At 40.3% G+C, this 23,921-nt stretch overlaps 2 protein-coding genes across 2 annotated transcripts; both read right to left on the reverse strand.

Moving 5' to 3' along the window:
- Window positions 1–5,368: 5,368 nt before the first annotated feature.
- LOC138903244 (uncharacterized) lies at window positions 5,369–6,265 on the reverse strand. Its single transcript, XM_070191176.1, has one exon. The coding sequence runs from the start codon at window positions 6,263–6,265 to the stop codon at window positions 5,369–5,371; it is 897 nt and encodes a 298-aa protein (XP_070047277.1).
- A 326-nt stretch (window positions 6,266–6,591) lies between these two features.
- Window positions 6,592–9,808, reverse strand: LOC108948613 (uncharacterized). The gene is made up of 5 exons (XM_070191177.1): window positions 9,245–9,808; window positions 8,449–9,157; window positions 8,061–8,361; window positions 7,216–7,882; window positions 6,592–7,098 (listed from the first exon to the last, which is right to left on the reverse strand). The coding sequence occupies exons 1-5, from the start codon at window positions 9,806–9,808 to the stop codon at window positions 6,592–6,594; spliced, it is 2,748 nt and encodes a 915-aa protein (XP_070047278.1).
- Between the last annotated feature and the right edge of the window lie 14,113 nt (window positions 9,809–23,921).

The raw sequence follows: 23,921 nt of genomic DNA on the forward strand, positions 1-23,921 counted from the left end.
GTCAAAAATTACGTGCTTACAGCTGCCCATCTTTGCTTGGAAACACTAACAGTTTTCGGAGCAAAGAACAATAAGCAACGTAATTGATTTATGACCCGACGCTTATTCAAAATAAAATAAAGATAGACAAAAGATTGTGACTGAGCCATGGTATCTGAGCTGCCTACATATCCTTGGCTATAAAGAAATCAGGCCACGTGTAGTTCATAAGTGAATGAAGTGATGGAGTGTGTGGAGAGGATGAGAGACTCGAGTGAGGTATCGTTCGAGGCTCCGGTCCGTGGTCCCTTCCATTACATCATAAATTGAAATCAAAAAATTACAGTCAAAATAAAAGAAAAATACAAGATCATATCTACTTCTTGTCTTGAATCTTCCTTGAATCCCCACTTGATCCTTCAACATGAAACTGAAAATTCACCCAATTCTTCAGGTGGGTATCCTGCTGACTTGAATTTGAAGAAAACTGGAAGTTGACCCTATTCTTCAGGCGAGCACCCTGCTGCTTGTACTTGAAATAGACTTGAACTTGCTGTAGACTTGAGCTTGCAAACCTTGTTCTTCAGGCGGCTCGTGCAACTTCTAATTTGAATTGAAAAAACTAGAGATTAACCCTATTCTTCAGGTGGGCTCCTGATGCCTCTCTAACTTGAACTTGAAAATTGAAAGTTGACCCCGTTCTTCAGGCGAGCTCCTGATGCTCCTGACTCGAACTCTAAGTGAATTCTGAAATGACTTCCCTCGCTCTCCAAGTGGGCGCCTGCTAATGAGTTAAAACTTAAAATGAATTCCCTCATTCTCCAGGTGGATGCCTGCTAATGCCTTGAACTTGAAATGAATTCCCTCATACTCCCGGTGGGCGCCTACTAATGCCTTGAACTTGAAATAAATTCCTTCATTCTCCAGGTGGGCGCCTGCCAATGACTTGAACTTGAAATATTCCATCATTCTCCAGGTGGGCGCCTGCCAATGACTTGAAACTTGAAATGAATTCCCTCATTCTCCAGGTGGGTGTCTGCCAATGCCTTGAACTTGAATTAAATTCCCTTATTTTCTATGTGGGTGCCTGCTAATGACTTGAAACTTAAAATGAATTCCCTAATTCTCCAGGTGGGTGCCTGCTAATGACTTGAACTTGAAATGAATTCCCTAGTTCTCCAGGTGGGTGCCTTCCAATAACTTAAAACTTGAAATAAATTCCCTCATTTTCCAGGTGGGCACCTGATGACTTAAAACTAAAATGAATTTGCCCGTTCTCTAGGTGGGTGCCTGATGAGTTAAATTATGAAATAAATTCCCTCGTTCTCCAGGTGGGCGCCTGATGACTTAAAACTTGAAATAGATTCCCCCGTTTTCCAGGTGGGCGCCTGTTGACTTAAAATGTGAAATGAATTCCCTCGTTCTCCAGGTGGGCGTCTGATGACTTAAAACTTGAAATGAATTCCCTCGTTCTCCAAGTGGGCGCCTGATGACTTAAATTTGAAATAAATTCCCTCGTTCTCCAAATGGGAGCCTGATGACTTAAAACTTGAAATAAATTCTCTCGTTCTCCAGGTGGGCGCCTGATGACTTTAAACTTGAAATAGATTCCCTCGTTTTCCAGGTAGGCGCCTGATGACTTGAAACTTGCAACGAATTCCCTCGTTCTTCAGGTGGGCGCCTGATGACTTAAAACTTGCAATGAATTCCCTCATTATCCAGGTAGGCGCCTGATGTCAACTTAAAAAGGATTACCTTATTCTCCAAGTGGGCTCCTGATGCTGACTCAAAACTTGAAATAAATTTCCTCTTTCTCCAGTTGGACGCCTGCTGACTTAAAACTTGAAATGGATTCTCTCATTTTCTAGGTGGGTGCCTGATGACTTAAAACTTGTAATGGATTCCCTCGTTTTCCAGGTGGGTGCCTGATGTGGACTTAACACTTGAAATGAATTCCCTCGTTCTTCAGGTGGGCGCCTGATCCTGACTTAAGACTTGAAATAATTTCCCTCGTTCTCCAGGTAGGCGCCTGATGACTTAAAACTTGAAATGAATTCCCTCGTTTTCCAGGTGGGTCCTGATGTTGACTTAACACTTGAAATGAATTCCCTCGTTCTTCAGGTGGGCGCTTGATGCTGACTTAAAACTTGAAATATATTCCCTCATTCTCCAGGTGGGCGCCTGCTGACTTAAAACTTGAAATAAATTCCCTCATTCTCCAGGTGGGCGCCTACTGACTTAAAACTTGAATTGAATTCCCTTGTTTTCTAGGTGGGTGCCTGATGCTGACTTAAAACTTGAAGTGAATTCCCTCATTCTCTAGGTGGGCGCCTGATGCTGATTTAAAACTTGAAATAATTTCCCTCATTCTCTAGGTGAGCGCCTGATGACTTAAAACTTGAAATGAATTCCCTTGTTTTCCAGGTAGGTGCCTATTGTTGACTTAACACTTGAAATGAATTCCCTCGTTCTTCAGGTGGGCGCCTGATGCTGACTTAAAACTTGAAATAAATTCTCTCATTCTCCAGGTGGGCGCTTGCTGACTTAAAACTTGAAATAAATTCTCTCATTCTCCAAGTGGGCGCCTGCTGACTTAAAACTTGAATTGAATTCCCTCGTTTTCCAGGTGGGTGCCTAATGCTGACTTAAAATTTGAAATGAATTCCCTCATTTTTCAGGTGGGCGCCTGCTATCACAATAACACAGACAAAACAGAGAAAATTTTCTGCACTAGTTTGTGCCAAGTACATTCATTGATTGTTAGTTAAATCCCATTATCCAGGAGGGTCCTGAAAATTTAAAACTATATCTCATTATCCAGGAGGGTCCTGAAAACCTGAAATAAAATCCCATTATCCAGGAGGGTCCTGAACAGTTGAAATTAACTCCCATTATCCAGGAGGGTCCTGAAAACTTAAAACTGAACTTATCTGGAACATGCTTTCTCATGGAGGATTCCTGGCAAAGCAAACAAGATTTCTTGCCCCTGCTTAAAACAAAGAAACTTTTGTCAGTTTGAAACTGTGGCGGTCAGTTTGTGGCATCCTTGCTGAAGGTGTCTGCTTCTTCTACTACCCCGCTTCATTCTGATTATTTGCTTCGGGCTACAAAGAATTGTTGACCTTTTGATCAGACCTCGACCACAAAACCTCTGAATGACTTGAATCCCTTACACTCAACTCGGCGTATGTCACTTTTATTCTGACAACTGTTGAACCTTTGCATTTCCTACAAATTCATGAATCACTTGACCACATGAACTTCAATTACCACCGCATTGCTCATTCTAAATCATGTCACTTGTGATGTGCCTGGCCGAATTTCGCTTGGTGCAAATAAAAAGCTGGTAATGAGCTTTGAAGTCATTTATTGCGTGCTTAACAAAGACTAATTTGACAGAGACTTAGAAAAAATAGACCCAAAAGAAACGAAGCGAAGTGACTTCGAGAATTAGAAATAAAAAGGAAAAAACAGAGATGACTATTTGAAGAAAAATGGAAAAGAGACTTATTTGAATGAAGCAGCTGGCTCCAATGATCATGACATGCATTTCAGATTGATCAGCCTAGTCCATCCAACCAATCACATTTCAGCTCATGCCACGTCTCCATACCTCAAAATTAGGATTTCCATAATCCAATTCCTCTATAAAATCACGAACCTCATTCGGCTCGTGGTGCCCCGAAGGGTTTTGACCAGCAAACCTCTCTCATTTGTGAATCTCTCAACTTACAATCACCTTACGGTGCCCGCGAGAGTTTTCACCAATAAGACTCTCTCATTTTAATTTTTTCTCAACTCACCATCGCCTTATAGTGCTCGTGAGGGTTTTCACCGATAAGACTCTCTCATTTTTATATATTTTCCTCGTGTCCATGATTAAAATGTTGCCCCTAATACCTCTATCTTACTTGACTTGGCATTCTCAAAGATTGATCAGAAGGTCTTTCTTTGGACTATAATGTAGGCTTTTGGACAGGGTTAGAAAGAAATGGTGGTATGAAGGCTCAAAATAATTAAAAAAAATAAAAGGGGTTCAAATTTACAACTTTTGGAATCAGATCTTTTTACAAAACTAAAACTTCTGCCCCATTTTCTTCGAATCTGGGGAATTTTAGTTTTTTATTTTGATGAGACCGAACTGTGTAAGGCTGCCTACGTATCCTTAAAATAAATTAGGTCGAACGTAGTTAAAAAATAAGAGTTTTATTTTTGTTGCTTTTTTTCTTTTCCTTTCCTTTTCTTCTTCTCTTTTTGTTTTCTATTTTTCTCTTCTTCTTTTTTCAAACTCTACTATTGATTCCAAAAAAGGGGGTATGAAAGAAAATAAATAAGGCTCAAAAGGGGTAACAAAGAATAAAATGCCTTCATCATTCCAACTTTGAACATGCCAAGTACAAAATGCAATTAAAAATAAACAAAGAAATCATACATAATATCTTTTGACTGCATCAGAATTGATAGCCATATCCGCATATTTGCCTTCTACGTCTGTTAAATACAAAGGACCATTGAGCAATACTTTTGTCACAATGAACAGACCCTGCCAGTTTGGGGCGAACTTGCCTTTAGCTTCAGCCTGATGTGGGAGGATGCGTTTCACTACCAGCTGGCCCACTTCAAATTTTCGGGGACGCACCTTCTTGTTGTATGCTCTCGCCATTCTTTTCTGATACAATTGAACATGACATACTGCTGCCAATCTTTTCTCATCAATCAAACTCAACTGCTCTATCCGGGTTTTGGCCCACTCATCATCATCAATTTTAGCTTCAGCAATAATCCGAAGGGATGGAATCTCAACTTCCGTAGGTATAACTGCCTCAGTTCCATATACCAGCAAATAAGGAATTGCACCTACTGAAGTGCGAACAGTAGTGCGATAACCCAGTAAAGCAAAAGGTAACTTTTCATGCCGTTGCCTGGAACCTTGCACCATCTTACGAAGTATCTTCTTTACGTTCTTGTTAGCAGCCTCAACAACTCCATTTGCCTTAGGACGATACAGAGTGGAGTTTTGATGCATAATCTTGAACTGTTGGCATACCTCTTTCATCAAATGACTGTTGAGGTTAGCAGCATTGTCTGTGATGATTATCTTAGGAATTCTGAACTGGCAAATGATATTTGAATGAATAAAATCTACCACCACCTTCTTGGTCACAGGCTTGAAAGTTACAGCTTCGACCCACTTGGTAAAGTAATCAATGTCCACCAGAATAAACCTATGCCCGTTTGACGTTGCCGGCTCAATTGGTCCAATGACATCCATGCCCCAAGCAACAAAGGTCCAAGGTGCAGACATTGTGTGCAATTAAGATGGCAGGGAATGAATCAAATCACCGTGCACCTGGCATTGATGACATTTGCGAACAAAGCTGATGCAATCTCATTCCATGGTGAGCCAATAATAACCTGCTCGAAGAATCTTCTTTGCCAAGACATACCCACTCCTATGCGGCCCGCAAACTCCAGAATGCACTTCGGCCATGATAGTCGAAGCTTGTTTAGCATCCATGCACCTTAGTAATCCTAGATCTGGAGTCCTCTTGTACAAGATTCCACCACTTAAGAAACATCCACCAGCCAGACGTCGAATGGTTATCTTCTGATCACTTGTGGCATGTATCGGATAGACCCCTGACTTGATGTATTCCTTGACATCGTGGAACCAAGGTTCAACATCAATTTCCTCTTCAACCACATTGCAATAAGCGTGCTGATCATGGACTTGGATATGCAGAGGGTCGACGTAAGTCTTATCCGGATGGTGTAACATTGACGCCAGAGTAGCCAAAGCATCAACAATCTCATTATGAATCCTAGGAATATGCCTGAATTCTACTGACCTGAATCGTTGACAAAGATCATGCAGATACCGTCGATACGGTATGAGCTTCAAATCTCGAGTCTCCCATTCTCCCTGAATCTGGTGGACTAGCAAATCTGAGTCTCCCAGAACTAGTATCTCTTGGACTCTCATATCTACAGCTATCCGCAAACCCAGAATGCAAGCTTCGTACTCGGTCATGTTATTGGTGCAATAAAATCGAAGTTGAGCTGTTACAGGGTAGTGATGCCCTGTTTCAGAAATGAGTACAGCCCCTATTCCAATGCCTTTCATGTTAGCGGCTCCATCAAAGAAGAGTTTCCAACCTGGCTTTTCCTCATGGTCAACCTCGTCAACATACATTACCTCTTCATCGGGAAAATAAGTCTTCAATGGTTCATACTCTTCATCCACCGGGTTCTCGGCTAAATGATCGGCCAAGGCTTGGGCTTTCATTGCGGTCCGGGTGACATAGATGATGTCAAATTCTGTGAGTAAAATTTGCCACTTTGTAAGTCTCCCTGTGGGCATATGCCTCTGAAAGATATACTTTAGAGGATCCATGCGAGAAATGAGGTAAGTAGTATAGGACGACAAATAATGCTTCAACTTTTGTGCTACCCAAGTCAGGGCGCAGCATGTCCTTTCAAGAAGAGTATACTTAACCTCATAAGGAGTGAACTTTTTACTGAGGTAATAAATGGCTTGCTCTTTCTTGCCCGTGATGTCGTGTTGACCCAGCACACAACCAAAAGAATTATCCAGGACCGTCAGATAGAGAATCAAAGGTCTCCCATGCTCCGGTGGGACCAGCACAGGTGGGTTTGATAGTACCTCTTGATCTTATCAAATGCTTCCTGACACTCGTCAGTCCACTTGACTGCAGCATTCTTCTTCAGCAACCTAAAAATGGGCTCACAAGTCGTTGTGAGTTGAGCAATAAACTTGCTGATGTAGTTTAACCTCCCGAGCAGGCTCATCACCTCAGTTTTAATCTTTGGCGGTGGTAATTCTTGGATGGCTTTGATCTTTGACGGGTCCAACTCAATACCGTGTCGACTGACTATGAATCCCAATAGTTTCTCGGACGGGACACCAAATGCACATTTTGCCGGATTGAGCTTGAGGTTGTACCTGCGGAGCCTTTGGAAAAACTTTCTCAAGTCTCCAACATGGTCGGATTGCTTCTTTGACTTTATAATTACATCATCTACATAAACCTCAATTTCTTTGTGTATCGTGTCATGGAATATGGTAGTCATTGCCCTCATATAAGTTGCCCCAGCATTCTTCAAACCAAATGGCATTACCCGGTAGCAATATGTCCCCCATGGCGTGATGAATGCTGTCTTTTCTGCATCTTCCTCGTCCATCAGGATCTGGTGATATCTCGCATAGCAATCCACAAAAGATCCGATCTCATGCTTGGCACAATTGTCAATCAGATTGTGCATGTTCGGCAATGGGAAGTTGTCCTTTGGACTTGCCTTGTTGAGATCACGGTAATCAACACATACCCTGATCTTACCATCTTTCTTTGGTACTGGCACAACATTAGCTAACCAAGTGGGATATCGAGTGACCCGAATGACCTTTGCATCAAGCTGCTTTGTGATTTCTTCTTTGATTTTCACACTCATGTCAGTCTTGAACTTCCTTAACTTTTGCCTGATAGGAGGGAATGCCGGATAAGTTGGCAATTTATGAACTACCAAATCAGAGCTCAAACACGGTATGTCGTCATATGACCATGCAAAAACATCTTTATATTCAAATAATGTTTTGTGTATTTCTTTCTTGATTTGTGGTTCCAGATGCACACTTATCTTGGTTTCCCTGATATTATCTTGATCTTCTAAATTGATTACTTCAGTTTCATTCAAATTAGGCTTGGGTTTTTCTTCAAAGTGATTTAGTTCTCTACTGATTTCCTCAAATGCTGCTTCTTCATCATATTCTGTTTCATCATCACACTCAACTTCTTGGATTATTATTTCAGAATTAAATTGGCTTTTAAGACTCGGTTGAAAATTCCTCATGCATGTCATGTCATTGAAACCAGCATAAAAAGAACTGTACAAAAGAAAAACAAAAATGAAACACTATCAGGAATAATGGAAAAACTGGAAATTGTATTTCATTTATCATAAAAGGATAGAAGGGTTTGTAAATCAAAATAAGCAAAAAATAAAAATCTGGATTACAACCCTGAAATAACCCAGATAACAGAAAGGAAAACAAAACAAACTACCAAAACTCCTTCCGGGTGGGGAGAGGAGTAGCTTTCCAATTGCTAAGCTTCACATTTGGCCCAACAAGTTGCACATCGGCGTTACTGGAGCCTTCCCCGATTTTTACCATATTAACCTCATCAAATAGACTCTGGAACCTCTTGATCAGCTCTTCATCAAAGTCGACCACATGTTTTGGGACCGCTGATATTGGGCGTTTTGTGACCCCTGGCTTGACAAAAGACTTGGAGATGTGTGGAACAGGCTTAGGAAGTGACCATACCTTCCTTTTCAAACTTTTAGCCCTTTTCACGTCCTTCCCTGTAAGTGTGAATCCCAAACCAAATGTACCAAAACTCTTACGCTGACACACCGAATGCACAATACCCTACAGAGATGAACCCAGACCTTTGCTCGGCACAAAACCATTCTTCAACATTTCATTTGCTACCATGACGGACGCAGAGGGTAGCTTCGGACCTGGAATGCATTCTCCCTCAAGAATCTTCTCGACAGACACTGTTTCGAATGTTTGGTAAACCCAAGGCCCTTTATCATCTTCAATTTCAATAAATGGAACAATTGTGTCATTGTAAGCAGATAAGTTCTCATCACTGTGCACAACTATTTCCTGCCTGTCCCATTCAAACTTTACCATTTGGTGTAGAGAAGACGGGATTGCCTTGGCAGCATGTATCCAGGGCCTGCCCAACAACAAGTTGTAGGAGACAGCCGCATCTAGCACTTGGAACTCTATAGTGAACTCAACTGGCCCTATTGACAATTCGAGCATTATATCACAGACAGAATCTTTCCCTCCTCCGTCAAAACCTCGAACACATACATTGTTCATGTGGATCCTTAAAGTGCCGATTTTCAACTTTTGCAAAATGGACAAAGGGCAAATATTTGCACTAGAATCATTATCAACTAGTACCCTTGAGACAGCAGAATCCTCGCACTTCACTGTGAGATAAAGAGCTCGGTTGTGCTCTGTACCTTCCATAGGAAGTTCATCATCTGAGAAAGTGATCTTGTTTGCTTCGAAGATCTTGTCAGCAATCTTTTCCAAGTGGTTTACCGTGATCTTATCAGGAATATGGGCCTCATTCAAAATCTTCATCAGGGCTTTGCAGTGTTCATCTGAATGTATCAACAAAGACAAAAGAGAGATCTGATCTGGTGTTTTCCTTAACTGCTCCACAATGGAATAGTCTTGCATTTTCATCTTTTTCAGGAACTCTTCAGCCTCTTCTTCGATGACCGACTTCTTTACTGGGATGTGGCCATCCTTGAATGGCTTGGCTTTCCTCAGTTCCTCCGGGGTAAAACATCTTCCACAACGAGTCAGTCCTCCGGTTTCATTGACTTCTTCCTCTACTACTTTCCCTTTATATGTCACTATCACCTGCTTATAATTCCACGGTACGACCTTTGTGTCAACCATTGGTAACTGGGTCACTGGCTTAATAATAACGAGGGTAATACGAGCCCCTTCCACAATTATGATAGGCTTGCCCGAGATCCCTGGCACGACCACTTTTTGCTTTTCCTGGTTCGCTCTAACACCAATCGGAGGCCCTTTCACAACCAATATAGATGGCTTCACATAGAGCGTGCTTAGATTCTCCGTCGCCCCTTCAACTGTCAAAGGCATTTCTTTTGCAGAATCTGGAGCTTTAACTGGATTGCTTTCGCTAGCCCGGATCATCATGACAGACTTGGAAGAATTCTTGGGCTCCCCATCCTTATGAACTATCTCAATCATATGTGTATTTGCATGGGCCGACAAAGGATTTTGGTTGATGTTTGGCACCTCCGGGCTCTGGACCACAATTTGATTTGTATCAATAAGCTCGTGGATCGCCCTCTTCAAATGCCAGCACTTCTATGTGTCGTGCCCTGGGGCATCAGAACAATATGCGTATCTGAGGGAATAATCAAGGTTCCTTGGAGGTGGATTTGGTATCTTTGGCTCAATCGGCCTCAAGACGTCCAACTGCCTCAACCTTTGAAACAAACTGGTATACGACTCTCCAAGAGGGGTGAAGGTTTCTTTCCACTGTTGCCTCTCTTTTCTATAATCTGGCCTTGGTCGAAAGCTTAGACCAGTAGGGTTTCGGTATGTTTGTGGGTGTGGATAAGGATTTTGTTGAGTTGGAGCACGCCATTGCGGGTAAGGAGGGGGTTGAGCATATGACTATGCGTGGTGAACATAGTATTGGGGTGGTCTGACTGAATATTGAGGGTCTTGTGATGGGAAATAATATTGGGATAGATTATATGGAGCTTAGATGTAGGCTTGAGGTTGGGGTCGAGGTTGGGTGTACTGATGAGGCGAACTCCTTGGGCCACGCCACGATCCAGAGACAAACATAGCGACATCATCTTTCTTCTTTTTGACTAACAAGCTTTCGGTGCCACTTTCAATTGCCTGTGTGGTTACTTTTATGGCGGAGTAGCTCATGATCTTGCTTGACTTGAGTCCCTCTTCCACCATTCCTCTCATCTTTACCACATCGTTGAAGGACTTACCTATGGCTGAGATCAAATGGCCAAAGTAAGTAGGCTCTAGGGCTTGAAAAAAGTACTCGACCATCTCATCTTCTTCCATTGGAGGATTGACCCGTGCAGCTTGTTCTCTCCATCTGAAACCATATTCCCTAAAGCTCTCACTGGGCTTCTTCTCTACCTTTGTCAAATATAGGCAACCCGGGACAATGTCTATATTGTACTGAAAGTGCTGAGCAAAGGCCTGAGCCAAGTCATCCCATGTGTACCACCTGCTTGCGTCTTGATGGGTGTACCATTCCAGAGCCGCCCCACTCAGACTCTAACTGAAATACGCCATTAATAATTCGTCTTTCCTACCGACGCCTCTCATCTTGCTGCAAAAACCTCTCAAATAGGCCACGGGATCTTCATGTCCATCGTACAGGTCAAACTTGGGCATCTTGAACCCAGCGGGCAGTTGGACATTAGGGAATAAGCATAAATCCTTGTAAGCCACACTTACTTGGCTTCCTATCCCTTGCATGTTCTTCAAAGATTGCTCTAAACTCTTCACTTTCCTGAATATCTCATCCTGCTCCACGTTCCGGGATGGTTTCTCAGTTTCAACAGGAGGTTCAAAGTGAGGGGTGTAGGAATAAGGATCCGAACGCGGGTTCACTAGAAGATCGGTAGAGGGTAGCTCGCGGAGGGGCAACGAAAACAGGAGCAGATGTCGGAGCAGGGTATGCGGTTGTTTTGGCTGGTGGAGCATGGAAAATTTGGGATGAGGTGTCGGGGTAGTGGTGGTAAGGGGTAAAACTCGGTGCATGCTGAGGGGAAAGATCAATGGTAATGGGAACCTGGGCTTGTGGCAGTGGTGGAATGGAAGCAGGGTTTTCTGTATAGTTAGCAGGGAATGAAGGTGGAGGATGTCCCCTGATCCAGGCCTGATACATTTCCGCCATTTAATATTTCAACCTATGGACCTCCTCTTTCAATTCAGACTCTGATTCTACAATCTCCCTCGGCGGGTCAACTACACCCATGTCCGATTCTTTGCTAGTCATGACTGCCTTGCGTTTTGACCTGGTGTTGTATGGGTGACTTGCCAGGATGCCAACAAACTAACCACCTGAACAGAACCTATACTTATCGCATCCAGCAAACTTGTTAGTTTTGAGATGCTTAACAGATTGGAAATCGAACATTGGGATGCAATGCACCTAAACAGTTAAATGCTTCTACCATGTGTTTGAACGGTTGCATGTTTCATCCCGACTTTAACTAACCTTTTTTCACTTTGTACCTCTTTTCTTTCATTTCTGCCTCCCTTTAATCACTCTTGATTTTCTCATTTTGTTTCTGCTGCTCTTTTATTTTTTGGCACTCTCTTTTTATCCTTTTGTTTTAGCCACTCTTTTCTTTCTTTTTCACTCACTTTCTTTTCTCTTTTTTTTTCTAATTTTATGGCTATGATCGAATCCTATGGGGATTGCCTACGTATCATGATGCCTCATGAATCAGATCATTACGTAGTTCAAGGATATAAATACGAAATGAAAGAAAAGAATTTTTTTTTGGGTTTTTCGATATTTTATTAATAAAAGACATCTTTTGAATTTTCTATTACAAGGACTTAAAATTAGTGATGACTACAAAAGAAAATCTACAGACTCGAAATAAAGCAATAAACAGCCTTGACAAAGATGAACAAAACTCGAGAAAAAGTAAAATGCAGACTTAAAAACTGAAAAATCAAAAATACATAAGAGCCTCCGCTGGTTCTCCGGGGGCCTGCAGGACATCAACCGGTCTCCGCACGGGCCTACGGGCAGTATCTTCTTGAAGGTGGTCTAGGTCAACCATCACCTAGCGAACGAATGTCATCACAGAAGCAAAAAACATAGACCTGGTCATGTCTTCACATTTATGGCATTTCATTACAACATAATCAGCTATCTCTTTAATCCTCATTCTGATGACACCCTTTTCTTGAAGAAAACGTCCAATCTGCTAGGCCCGAGCTTCAACACTTGTGTATCTGTGTTGTTTTGGTCTTGTAACTGCTGCATGCTTTCTTGTAGTTGATAAATCAATGCGTAGTAATGCTCTCTTTCTGCCTTGAAATCCTTTGTTTGCTTGACCATTACATTCTCAAGGGCAACCAGCTTTTTCTGTAAAATTGCTACTTCTTTGTCATATTTTTGCTTCAACTGGTGGGCTAATCTAGCTTGTTCTACCGCACCTTTGGCCAACTTTGCTTGACAATTTAACAAGTCTCTTTCGGCCTTTGTCAAATCAGCCGCATAGTCATGCACCTTCATCCTTAAGTTGCCGATGAGTTTTACATCTCTCTCGCTTCTCACGGGCATTTCAGCGACTATCCTCATGTCCGGAGTTGGGCTCGGAGCGCCTCATTTTCCCGAACCAATCTCTTCTTTTATCATTCATCCTCGGTAGCCTGCAAACTACTATCAAATTTGATTTTTCCGATTTGTTGTTCTAATTTACTTATGGTGGCCCGGTATCCCTTTTCTTTGGCTAACCAAGCCCACTGCTCCTGCGAGGCGTCGACAAAATCTTGGTTATGAGGTCTTTTAGTCGGTCGTTCAGATTCATCATTCGTCGCGACTCTCTTTCCATACCAAGCAACATAACTAGGTAAGACCTCGCCCCTAGACAAATCACGTACTCGGGTGTTTGCCCCCAGATACTGGCATTCGCTCCAAATTTAGCGAACCACTTCTTCAGGAAATTGGGCATCAGAGCGGATTTCGACCACATAAGTGCTAAGATCTTCATCTCTAGGAATTGTCTGGAATCTTCCAAGTTGTCTCAAAACCCGGTACGGATCATAGGGTTGGATGCTTCGGAGACCCATTAGCAAGAAGTAGGGACCAGTGGCGGGCATATAAACAATCTCATCAATGAGAAGCCAACCCGATGTCCACTCTATCTGATCTGCGATTGTAGATCGAAGGCGGGTAATCTAATCTTTGACCCCTTCCGGCATTTCGAATCCTGTTACTCGTGTACCAAACTCTTCAATGCAGTTTTTCCCCGTAGACCCATAGTTCATGTATCGAGGACGGTGACAAAGGTGCTTGATCATCCACATTTGCAACAGCAGATTGCATCCCTCGAAAAACCCGACTCCGGCCATACAGAATGTGAGGGCTCGGAATATATCTGATATGATCATGGGTGCGATGGTACTCTTGGCTTGAGTAGTCAGAATGTGGACAACCCCGGCTACCCGTAAATCAATATGCCCGCCTTCCCTTGGAAATACCAAAAGGCATAAAAATGCCACCATGAAGGCAAAACATCTATGGGTCTCCTATTTTGATCGGTTTCCTTTACTACAGAGTCCATTTTTCGGGTCTTCGAATCCCCTTAAATGCCCGTATCACTGGTATAGAAAATGAAAAGTGGAAGTTCCTCCTGCTAGACTTCTAGTCTTGATTTGTGTGCTTATTTTTAGTAAGTCCAGAAACTTGCGGGGAGTAACAGTCCTTGGAGATACCAGGTACTTGTGTCTTAATCCCTCCGTGCTCCCAGTATAACCCGCCATTTCTTCCAAAGTAGGCGTAAGCTCAAAATCTGATAAGTGCAAAACATTATTTGCGGGGTCCCAGAATGCCACTAATGCCTCTATCAGGTCCCTTCTAGGTTGAATTTTTAATAGTCCAGTGAGCGCCTCCAGGTATTAGTTGACCATGTTTCGTCCTTGTTTTCCCAAATCCTCCCACCACATGTGGAGTACTAGTGGAATCTGATCCATAACCTTAACAGGTATGTTTTGAACGGTGCTCATTCTGCACATTTTTAAACTAGGGTGACCAGATTAAAATTTTGTATAAAACTGACCATGAAAAGATTATTTTTGCAAAATCTAACCGAAAACAAATCACGGCTACTTTTGCAAATACGGCCCTTCAACACTTCGGAGGAGAAGATTTTAGGGCTGTGTTTGCTAAGTGGCCAAATTTGTTTTTTTGTTTTTTTAAAACAAAACCATGAGTGGCTATTCTTGCAAAACAGCCTTCCGGCGTCCCGTTGGGATATTTCTGGCTATTTGGGCAAAAAGGGCATCGCTGAACTTTATTTATGACAACATTTCCCTATTTTGATTATTTTTGTAAAAATGGGGCTGGACCCGATGAGGGTTGCCTACGTATCCCACACCTGGTGGGAATCAATCCTGCGTAGTTCGGTGAGTTTTGACGCGTGGAAAAATAGGATTGAAAGATTCTTTTTTCTTTTCTCTTTTTTTTTTTAAATTTTGGCAGAGTTTCGGGATATTTTGGACACTGGTATTTTTAGAATCGGATGTTTCTCTATCCTACCTCACTTCTTGGTTTTGCTTGATTTCTTTCCTTACTCTAAAAGCTGATCAACATACAAGCCGAAACCGATAAATGCACAAGTAGCTCGTAAAAATGCATCAGAATGGTCTTTTAAATTGGGTACACCTGTCCTAGACGGACCCAACCCATGTGTTGAGTCCCCAAAGTCAAATGCACGTAATGCAAACAAACGTACCTACTAGGGATCCGGCATGAGGCTATGTTATTCTAGGTTTAAAACTCTGGGTGTATGGTTTTAGACATGGCTTACCCGAGCGGATAACTCGAGTCGAGAGGGGCCAACGTACCGGTAACCAAAAGACCATCCGGCTTTGTAATTGATCCGATCCTCGTTCTAAATTAGGGTATGACACTAAACAGAAAAGAAGTCACGCCAGCGTGCACTTCCCAGAAGATTTAGATGGCCTAGAGAGAAGAAGGGTTTCGTAACAGTTTATATACAGTTCAAATAATATCAAAGCGGTAAAAAGTGGCATTTAGCACATTAGGCTCAAACATGTAATATCAGACAATCACAAGTAACCAAGTATAACAGTTATTCCAAGCTCGAATTCTGAACCCTGAACCAGAGATTCTAGGTTCGTTCCCCAGCAGAGTCGCCAGAGCTGTCACACCTCCTTTTTCCCGAGGGGATATGGAGTTTTTCTAATTAAAGTGACATTAATCGAAATGAGATTATTTATTTGATCAGAGTCGCCACTTAGAATAATTTGTGGTGTCCCAAGTCACCGGTTTATTTTAAATCCCAAATTGAGGAAATTTGACTCTATTTAAAGTCTGCGAAAATCAGAAGACCGGGTAAGGAATTCTGTTAACCCGGGAGAAGGTGTAAGGTACTCCCGAGTTCTATGGTTTTATCACGGTCGCTCAATTATTAATAATTGGCTTAATTATCTGATTTAATACATATTTGAAGCCTATGGTGCATTTTTACGTTTTAACCGCTTTTAATTATTTATAAAATTATTTCTGGAACAAGTCACGATGTCGTGCACTTGTCGTTTTGATACACATTGCAAACCGCGCCACATGAAATGCACCCGCGATTTATGACATGTATATTTTTATTATTATTTTAAGTTATGATCGATTCACGTGAAACGCACACTCGAGTTGGGATTTACATACCATGACCATGCCACGAGAATCATACCCATAGCCACAATAATTTATTAATCGCGCTTAAAGCAAGCTACAATGTTCAAGAGTTAACTAATTTCCTAAGCTTGAGATTGTTGTGAGGCCATGAATTATGGAGTACTTGAGCCGTTTAAGATGTGAAGATCCTTAAAATGTCGCTGTGTCATTTTTCTATGTGTTGTTACTAAGTGAGATTTGCAAAAGATGAATTTAATAATACAAGGAAAAAAATAAAACAAACCACTCTGACCCAGCATACAAGAACGTCATTTAATATTATAAAAGATTAAGAAAAACTTGGACCTAAATACTTCAAAATAGACTCAGATATCAGACAAAATAAGCTTCAAAAATGCTTGGCTAAATTTGGACTCAAACAGAATTGGAATAACTCAAAGAGAAAATTCATGAACTTACTTCCAATTAGGAAACTAAAACAAAATTCACGGGGAGACCTAGCAGACATATGCTACTGACTCAAATTGAAAGGAGAATCTAAGAACATGATATGATACATACTAACGGATCCCAACAACGATGAATGAATTTGCGCGAATACAATGACTTCATCTTACTTCAAAAAAATCTAGGAGATTATCCAAAGCTTCTATCCATTTTAGAGTTTAAAAAACTGAAGAAAGACAATTAAGCAACATGTTATCGGTTCCTCAGAATACTAACCGAACATTTAATACAAATTAAGCATAGTAGTTATGGAAAAATGGACATAAAAACATGCGTTCAACTTGTTATGACCAATCAACAGAAGAGACTGAAGAAGAAAATTAATACAACTAATGTGATTCAAACCAAAAAAATTAAACGAACCCCCCAACTATCGCTAATTAATTTGCTCTATATTGGCTCATCTGAGGCTTAACTCACATAAATAAGATTAAAACAAAGACTATAGGAGTAGAGATGAACCTGTTAAGTACTTCTCTTTTAATATGTAAAGAAAGTTTCTGCAACAGATTCAACAAAATGAAGGCCCGAAGAAAATATAACGACCATATGAAGCAGGAACCGCGAACTCAAACCGAGAAACGATCTCGAACGGAAAATCCGAATCGAATACCCACTTCAACTTGAATCCATTCTTGAAACCAAATTCCGAAATTGAGAAGATGAAAATAAAGGAAAGAAAAACAGAATATATCTTCTTTTTTATATTTTTCTTGAAAATTTGACTTAAGCTCAAAATCTAGAAGAAGCCACAAAATCAGAAGATCTATCCGAAAATCTCCTTCCTCTCCCCGTCTCGAAAATGCTCCCCCCTCCCCCCCCCCCTTAAATACTCGATCCTAGAACCTTCTATTCCCCTTACCCAAGAAATCCGAAAAATCCAAAAAATGAAAAAGAAAAATCTCTCTGAAATCAACAAACCTCAAGGCAGATGGATGAAGAGGATTAAACACTTATTAATCCCACGGCTCCCATCCCTCCTTCGTTTGTTAAAGAGAGATAAACCACGTGGGATGAGAGAATGGAAAATATTCGGGGTTGTTATATGTCAGGCCACGTGGAGGGAAGAGAGAGGAGTGACGGGGGAAAAAACTCGCGCCGAAAAAGAAAACTTCCAGTGAGATTGGGTTGCGGCAGCGGTGTGGGGTGGGTGGTGCGACCGGTTTGGAAATTAGATTAGGTTTAGGGTTTGATGAATATTTTGTTTATATATAATGGTGAGGAAATAATATTGGCCATTAGACGGGGGAGGGATGGATGACTAAGATTTAGAGGAGAGATGAGGCGGGTCAGGGAATTAAAAGAGGGGAAGTGGGCTGCTGAGGTTAAAGTGCTATTGGGCTCAGAGAGGCTGGTCCGATTTGGGCCATCTATTTGGACTTTTTGAATTAAGCCAAGACGAAAGTTAGCCCCGAAATTTAATTCTCTTTGCAAAGATAAGATCAAAAACAAAACACTACTAAAAACTAATGAACTTTAACTACAACAAAACTCATATTAAAATGAAACTATTCTTGTATATATATTTTTGATTTTTAAATACTGAAACAATAAAATTAAACTAATAAAGTGGTAATAAAATGGATTAAAAATCTATCATAACTCAAGTAAATATTTTAAAAATACTAAAACTAACTTTAAAAATTGTGTGGGTCAAAAATTACGTGCTTACACTTGGCGCCATGTAATCTGAAATATGAATTCGCTTGACTTTAAGATGAACTAATAGCGATTTGGAAATTGGGCCAGTGAAAAATTTAAATTGCGCTAGTGAAAAATTTCATCGTTTGGAACTTGGGCCAGTGACTTCATAATAATCGTCCATTCTTTCTGAGTTTACCAAACAATTTGAGGGAAAAAGCATGTCATCACTTGAGGAGATTATAAATCAATTACATACTTTCTCGCCTTTCTATTTCTCCTTCTTGCTTTGGTTCGAACATACATTAAAATCAATCAAAGGAATTCTGATGACCACGTGGCTGGATTAAAACAAACATTTTATTATAGGTTTAGATTACTTGCATTAATCATTGATAATTTAAGCTCGCTAAACAATTCACTTATGACTATCCTATCTTTTTTTCGTTTCTACGTCCCTTTTATTCTGTACATTTTGTGAGTTTAGCCATTTTTTTAGTGCTTTTAAATTAAGAATACTAAAGGCGCGGCAACAATCGACGTATTTTCTATGCGTAAATGGATGAGTTACTGAAATGATCATAAGTTGGTACCAAATAACTTAAATCAGGATTGAAGCCAGAACATTTTGTCATTCAACTTCTCTTGAAGTGCTAACCAAAAATTGCAAAAATATGACACTTTTTGGGGCCCCATGGGTAGAACTTCATAGTCAAAAATTAAAAGTATTGCCTATAGGGCAAGCGAGGGGCAATTAAACTTGAAGCTCTACCATGGGGTAAGCTAGGACAAAAATTCAAGACCATCCACTTTGAGGGCTATTTGTGTACTTCACCAAAGTGCTAATTGTTTGGAAAGCCCAGATTAAATATGCTAATTAAGATAGTTTTGGACTTTGGTTGTCACGGTCATAATTTAAACTTGCTAAATGGGTCGATCCAACCTGACCGGCCTACTTATAGAGGCCCATAATAGGCCCTTAACCATATGTAGAAGATCAAAATCTCAAGGTAAGTTCAAAACAAAATAATTAAAGGTGACTAGGCATTGAAGACTTATATCAATGTGCATGAATTCTTGATTCACGTGTTAATAAGGGGCTTTTGATCTATACCCGATTTTGAGGTCACAATTGAACTTATACCCACTTTGCAAAAACAATTGCAAGCTTACTCACTTTACGATCAACTTAAAACTTATCGGGTCTAAAGTTAAAAAAAAAATTAGTCTAAAGTGAAAAAACTACACTTCAGATGCACTTAAGGCAAAATAGGTCTGAAGTGCAAACAATGGTTTTTATGCACTTAAGAATAATAAGTCTGAAGTGAAAAATTACACTTCACATGCACTTAAGTCCAAAAGGTCTGAAGTGCAACAAACGTTTCCTACACTTAAGGCCAATAAGTTTGAAGTAAAAAATTGCACTTCAGATGCACTTAAGGCTAAATAGGTCTGAAGTGCAACAAATGGTTTCATGCACTTAAGGCCAACAAGTCTAAAGTAAAAAATTGCACTTCAGATGCACATAAGGTCAAAAAGTCTGAAGTACAACCAACGTTTTCATGCACTTAAGGTCAAATAAGCTTGAACTGCAAATTGCCCACAAACAGAAATATGTTTTTCGAATTTTAACAATCCAATATACGATTTAATACCTAAATCTACTCCAAATGAGCTCAATTTTGAAACATAACCTCCAAGTATCATTAAGAACAAACTCCAATCATCAATTTGTCAAAACAACAATAAATCTAACGAACCCATTTTGCAATTAAGAAAAAGAAAAGAAAAACTCTAAGCAATAGTAAAAAATAAATCGCCATAACAGCTCACCACTGTAAAACATCATAAACTACCTTAAAATATATTCACAGACACCATATAAAATCATTGTTACCCGAAGAAGAAGAAAGATGAGAAAAATGCCTGAAGTTATTTAAACAATGGGTACAAATTAAAATAAATTAAAAAGTGAGTACATGTTAAATGGGAGCGACCAAATAGGACGCCCGTGTAATTTATATTACAACTTTAGTGAGTTGAATAGAAAAAAAATATTTATAAGGAAACGAGGTAGAAAGAACTGTCATGAGAGTGAAAGAAGCTTTAATTTACACTAATTTGCGTGAATGTTTTCTCACTTTTAATGACAAACGGTGCAATAATTATTAAATAATTACTATTACTTTTTTGTCAAGAATTCTGTTAAGTTTAAATGAAGTTTTATTTAGTCCATGTTATGTTTTAGTGAGTAGTTTACATTATGTCAATTAGGTCCCTTAATTTAGTTTATCTACTCCAATTAAGTCCATATGGTTGTTATCAGAATTAGGATAGGAGTCAGTCTGAGAATTAATATAGTGAATCCAATGTCAGATTATTGATTTATATGCAAAGTATGTATGTGGAGTCTTACAGTTAATGAAATTATTATTTCTTCTTATCCTCCCCCTCTTTATCTTCTCTCTCTCTCTCTTTCTCTTCCTCTTTCCCTTTCTCAATTTTAGTAACAGAGTTCAGCTTCTGTTACAATGGTATCAGAGCCAAATGGGCTCCCTACTTCGACTGCTATGTCACAAACCTCAGAATTTCAAGGATTACATAATGAAATGCAAGGTATGCATTTACAACTTTCATCAAATGTGGAGGATACCGGGAAGAGATTTGAATCCTTTGAATCCACTCATACTCGGTTCCAATCGCAGCTAGATGAGGTCAAAGAAGTGAGCAAGAAGTTGGATTTCATCATGGCAAACATGGGTCTGCCGACGCAAGCTCCGTCAAGGCCCTCTACACCATCTCTGGTGATTGTCAGTACTCCCTTGCAGCTGACACCAGCAATAGTTAACTCCTCATTACAAACCCCCCAACCTCTGCTCGTGCGGCACCGGCCATGTATGAACACGGTGGAGTGTCATATACTAAATCCCTAACCACTTCACATGCTACAGTTACCCCTTAAACTTTTCCAGTTGAGAGGGGATTTACATCTTCACCATCCCTTTTGTTTACCAACCCCCCTTTGTTTCAAAACCCGACTTACTCCTCTTCTTACCCCCTATTACATATCCTTGTTATTCCTGCTGCTAGTCCTGATTCTCCCCATAAAATCTTGGAACCCAAAATGAATTTTCCATAATTTGATAGATGCAATCCTCGTGGTTGGCTGAGAAAGTGTGAAATATTTTTTGAGTTGTATGAAATTCCTGAGCATGAGAAACTAAGTTATGCTTCCATGCATGTGAAAGATAAAGTGGATGTGTGGCTGGATAGTTATTTGGTGAACCACATGGGAAGAATATTTTGGCATAAGTTCTGTTTTGAAGTTTGTAGGAGGTTTGAAAACATTTGACCACATGACATTGTGGACGAATTCAACAAAATCAAGCAGATGGGTAGTGTAGATCAATACCAGAAAAGGTTCGAGGAACTCATTAGCCACATGACCATTATTAACCCCTTATTAAATGAAACCCATTTTGTATCCAGTTTCATTAGTGGTTTGAGACCAGAATTGAAACCTTTAGTAAAGTTGGGTAATCCCACTACCATTATGGATGCATATGAGGTAGCAAGGCTATATGAGGAATCTTTTGCTTCTTTTGCTACTCTTATTCCTTACAGACCTACCCAAAATTTTTCTCACCCTAGACCATTGGCCCTTACTTACCCAAAAAACCCACAAAGCACCAGACCAGCCTAACTTCCAGCTCCTACCCAACCTTTAAGAATTACCTATCCTCACCAGTAAGCACCAACCAAAAACAGAGCTCCCATCAAACCAAACACCATGGAGAACCTCATAGAACAAACACTATGTTATAAGTGTAAGAAAAAATACTTCCTTGGTCATCAATGTAAGCCGAAAACTCTACATGCTATGGAAACTGTGGAGGTAGAAGGAGAACCTGAAGTAAAGGAGTTTGTGGATGTGCCTGAAACTTTAGAGGAGGTAACAGAGGAGCAAACAGAAGTTTCCATTAATGTAGTTATGGGGTTGAGCACTACTGGAGGAGCAACTTTCACCATTAAGTTGCTAGGGTATGCCAAAAAGATTCCAGTAACTGTATTGATAGACAGTGGTTCAACTCACTCTTTTATTGATCCACACATTGTTAAGATGCTGAAACTTCCTGTACAACCCATGAAAACCCCTTCAAGTGTGGTAGTAGCCAATGGGCAAACAATGTTTTGTGACAAAATGAGTCCCTTATTTAATTGGAAAATGCATGATGAACAATTCATTGTCAAAATCAGACTGCTCAAGGTGGGACGTTGTGACATGGTTCTAGGGATGGATTGGATTGATCATGTAGCTCCAACTATACTTAATACCAGGCCCCATAGTATAAGCTTCATGAAGCATGGAAGAATGGTGACCTTGATGGGAGTCAGTAATCAGCCCTGTGTGTCAACTGTGGACACTAAAATATTAGAAAGAATACTGCACTGTGGCACCTGTGAGGTAATGGCTGAAGTAAGAATGTTGAATTCTGGTCCAGCAGTCAAAGGAACATAAAGATTGGAGCCTGTTGTGGAGAATGTGCTTTCAACCTTCTTTAAGGTGTTTAAGAAACCAACAGAACTTCCACAAAAGAGAAATTGTGATCATGCTATCAACCTGGTCCTAGGAGCTCAACCATTCAACTTAAGGCCTTACAGGTATTCTGATGACCAAAAGAATGCCATAGAGTCTATTATTAATGACATGTTAAAGGCCAATACTGTGGTCCCTAGTCAGTCTTCCTTTGCTTCCACTGCCTTGTTAGTTAAAAAGAAAGACTCAACTTGGAGGCTTTGTGTAAATTATAGGAGATTGAATACTTTGACAGTCAAGAATAAGTATTCAATTCCCACGGTAGATGATCTGTTGGATGAATTGCATGGGGCTACTATGTTTTCCAAAATAGATTTAAGGGCAGGATATCTTCAAGTGAGGATGAAGGCTAGTGATGAGCATAAAACTACTTTTAGAACCCATCATGGTTTGTGACAATTTAGAGTTATGCCATTTGGACTAATAAATGCTCCAACCACCTTCCAATCCTTGATGAATGCAGTCTTTAAGGAGCAACTCAGAAAGTATATACTAGTTTTCTTTAATGATATTCTAGTATACAGTCAAAATATGAAAGATCACTTGAGGCACTTGGAAATGGTTTTGCAGTTGTTAAAAAAAAAATCAGTTGTTTGCTAGAAAGAGCCAGTGTGCATTTGCTCAACCTCAAGTGGAGTATTTAGAACATATCATTTCAGGAAAATGGGTAAGCACTAATCAAAATAAAGTGTCTGCCATATTGGATTGGCCCCAACCATCTACTGTGAAGGAGTTATGAGTTTTTTTTGGATTAACTGGATATTATAGGAAGTTTGTGAAGAACTATGCTCTACTTAGTAGACCTTTGACCAATATATTGAAGAAAGGAGGATTTCAGTGGAACCCTGAAGCTACTGCAGCTTTTAACAGTCTCAAACAGGCCATGACAAATGCTCATGTCACGACCCGAACCTGGGGGTGAGACCGGCACCCGGTACCTTACTCAACCGAGTACTAACATAACGTATCTTTCTTATTACATCATTATATACACGTGACATACGGGCCTAATACGCCAACATGATCAATTATAAACTCAAAACATAGGCCGATAAGGCCGTACAATCTTTCACGCACACGACATATGTCTACAAGCCTCTAAGAGTACATAAATGTCATAAAGGTCGGGACAGAGCCCCGCCATACTAATCAGTACATGTCCTAATTATACTGAC

The sequence above is a fragment of the Nicotiana tomentosiformis genome, chromosome 12 (assembly GCF_000390325.3).
Source record: "Nicotiana tomentosiformis chromosome 12, ASM39032v3, whole genome shotgun sequence".
Classification (NCBI taxonomy): domain Eukaryota; kingdom Viridiplantae; phylum Streptophyta; class Magnoliopsida; order Solanales; family Solanaceae; genus Nicotiana; species Nicotiana tomentosiformis.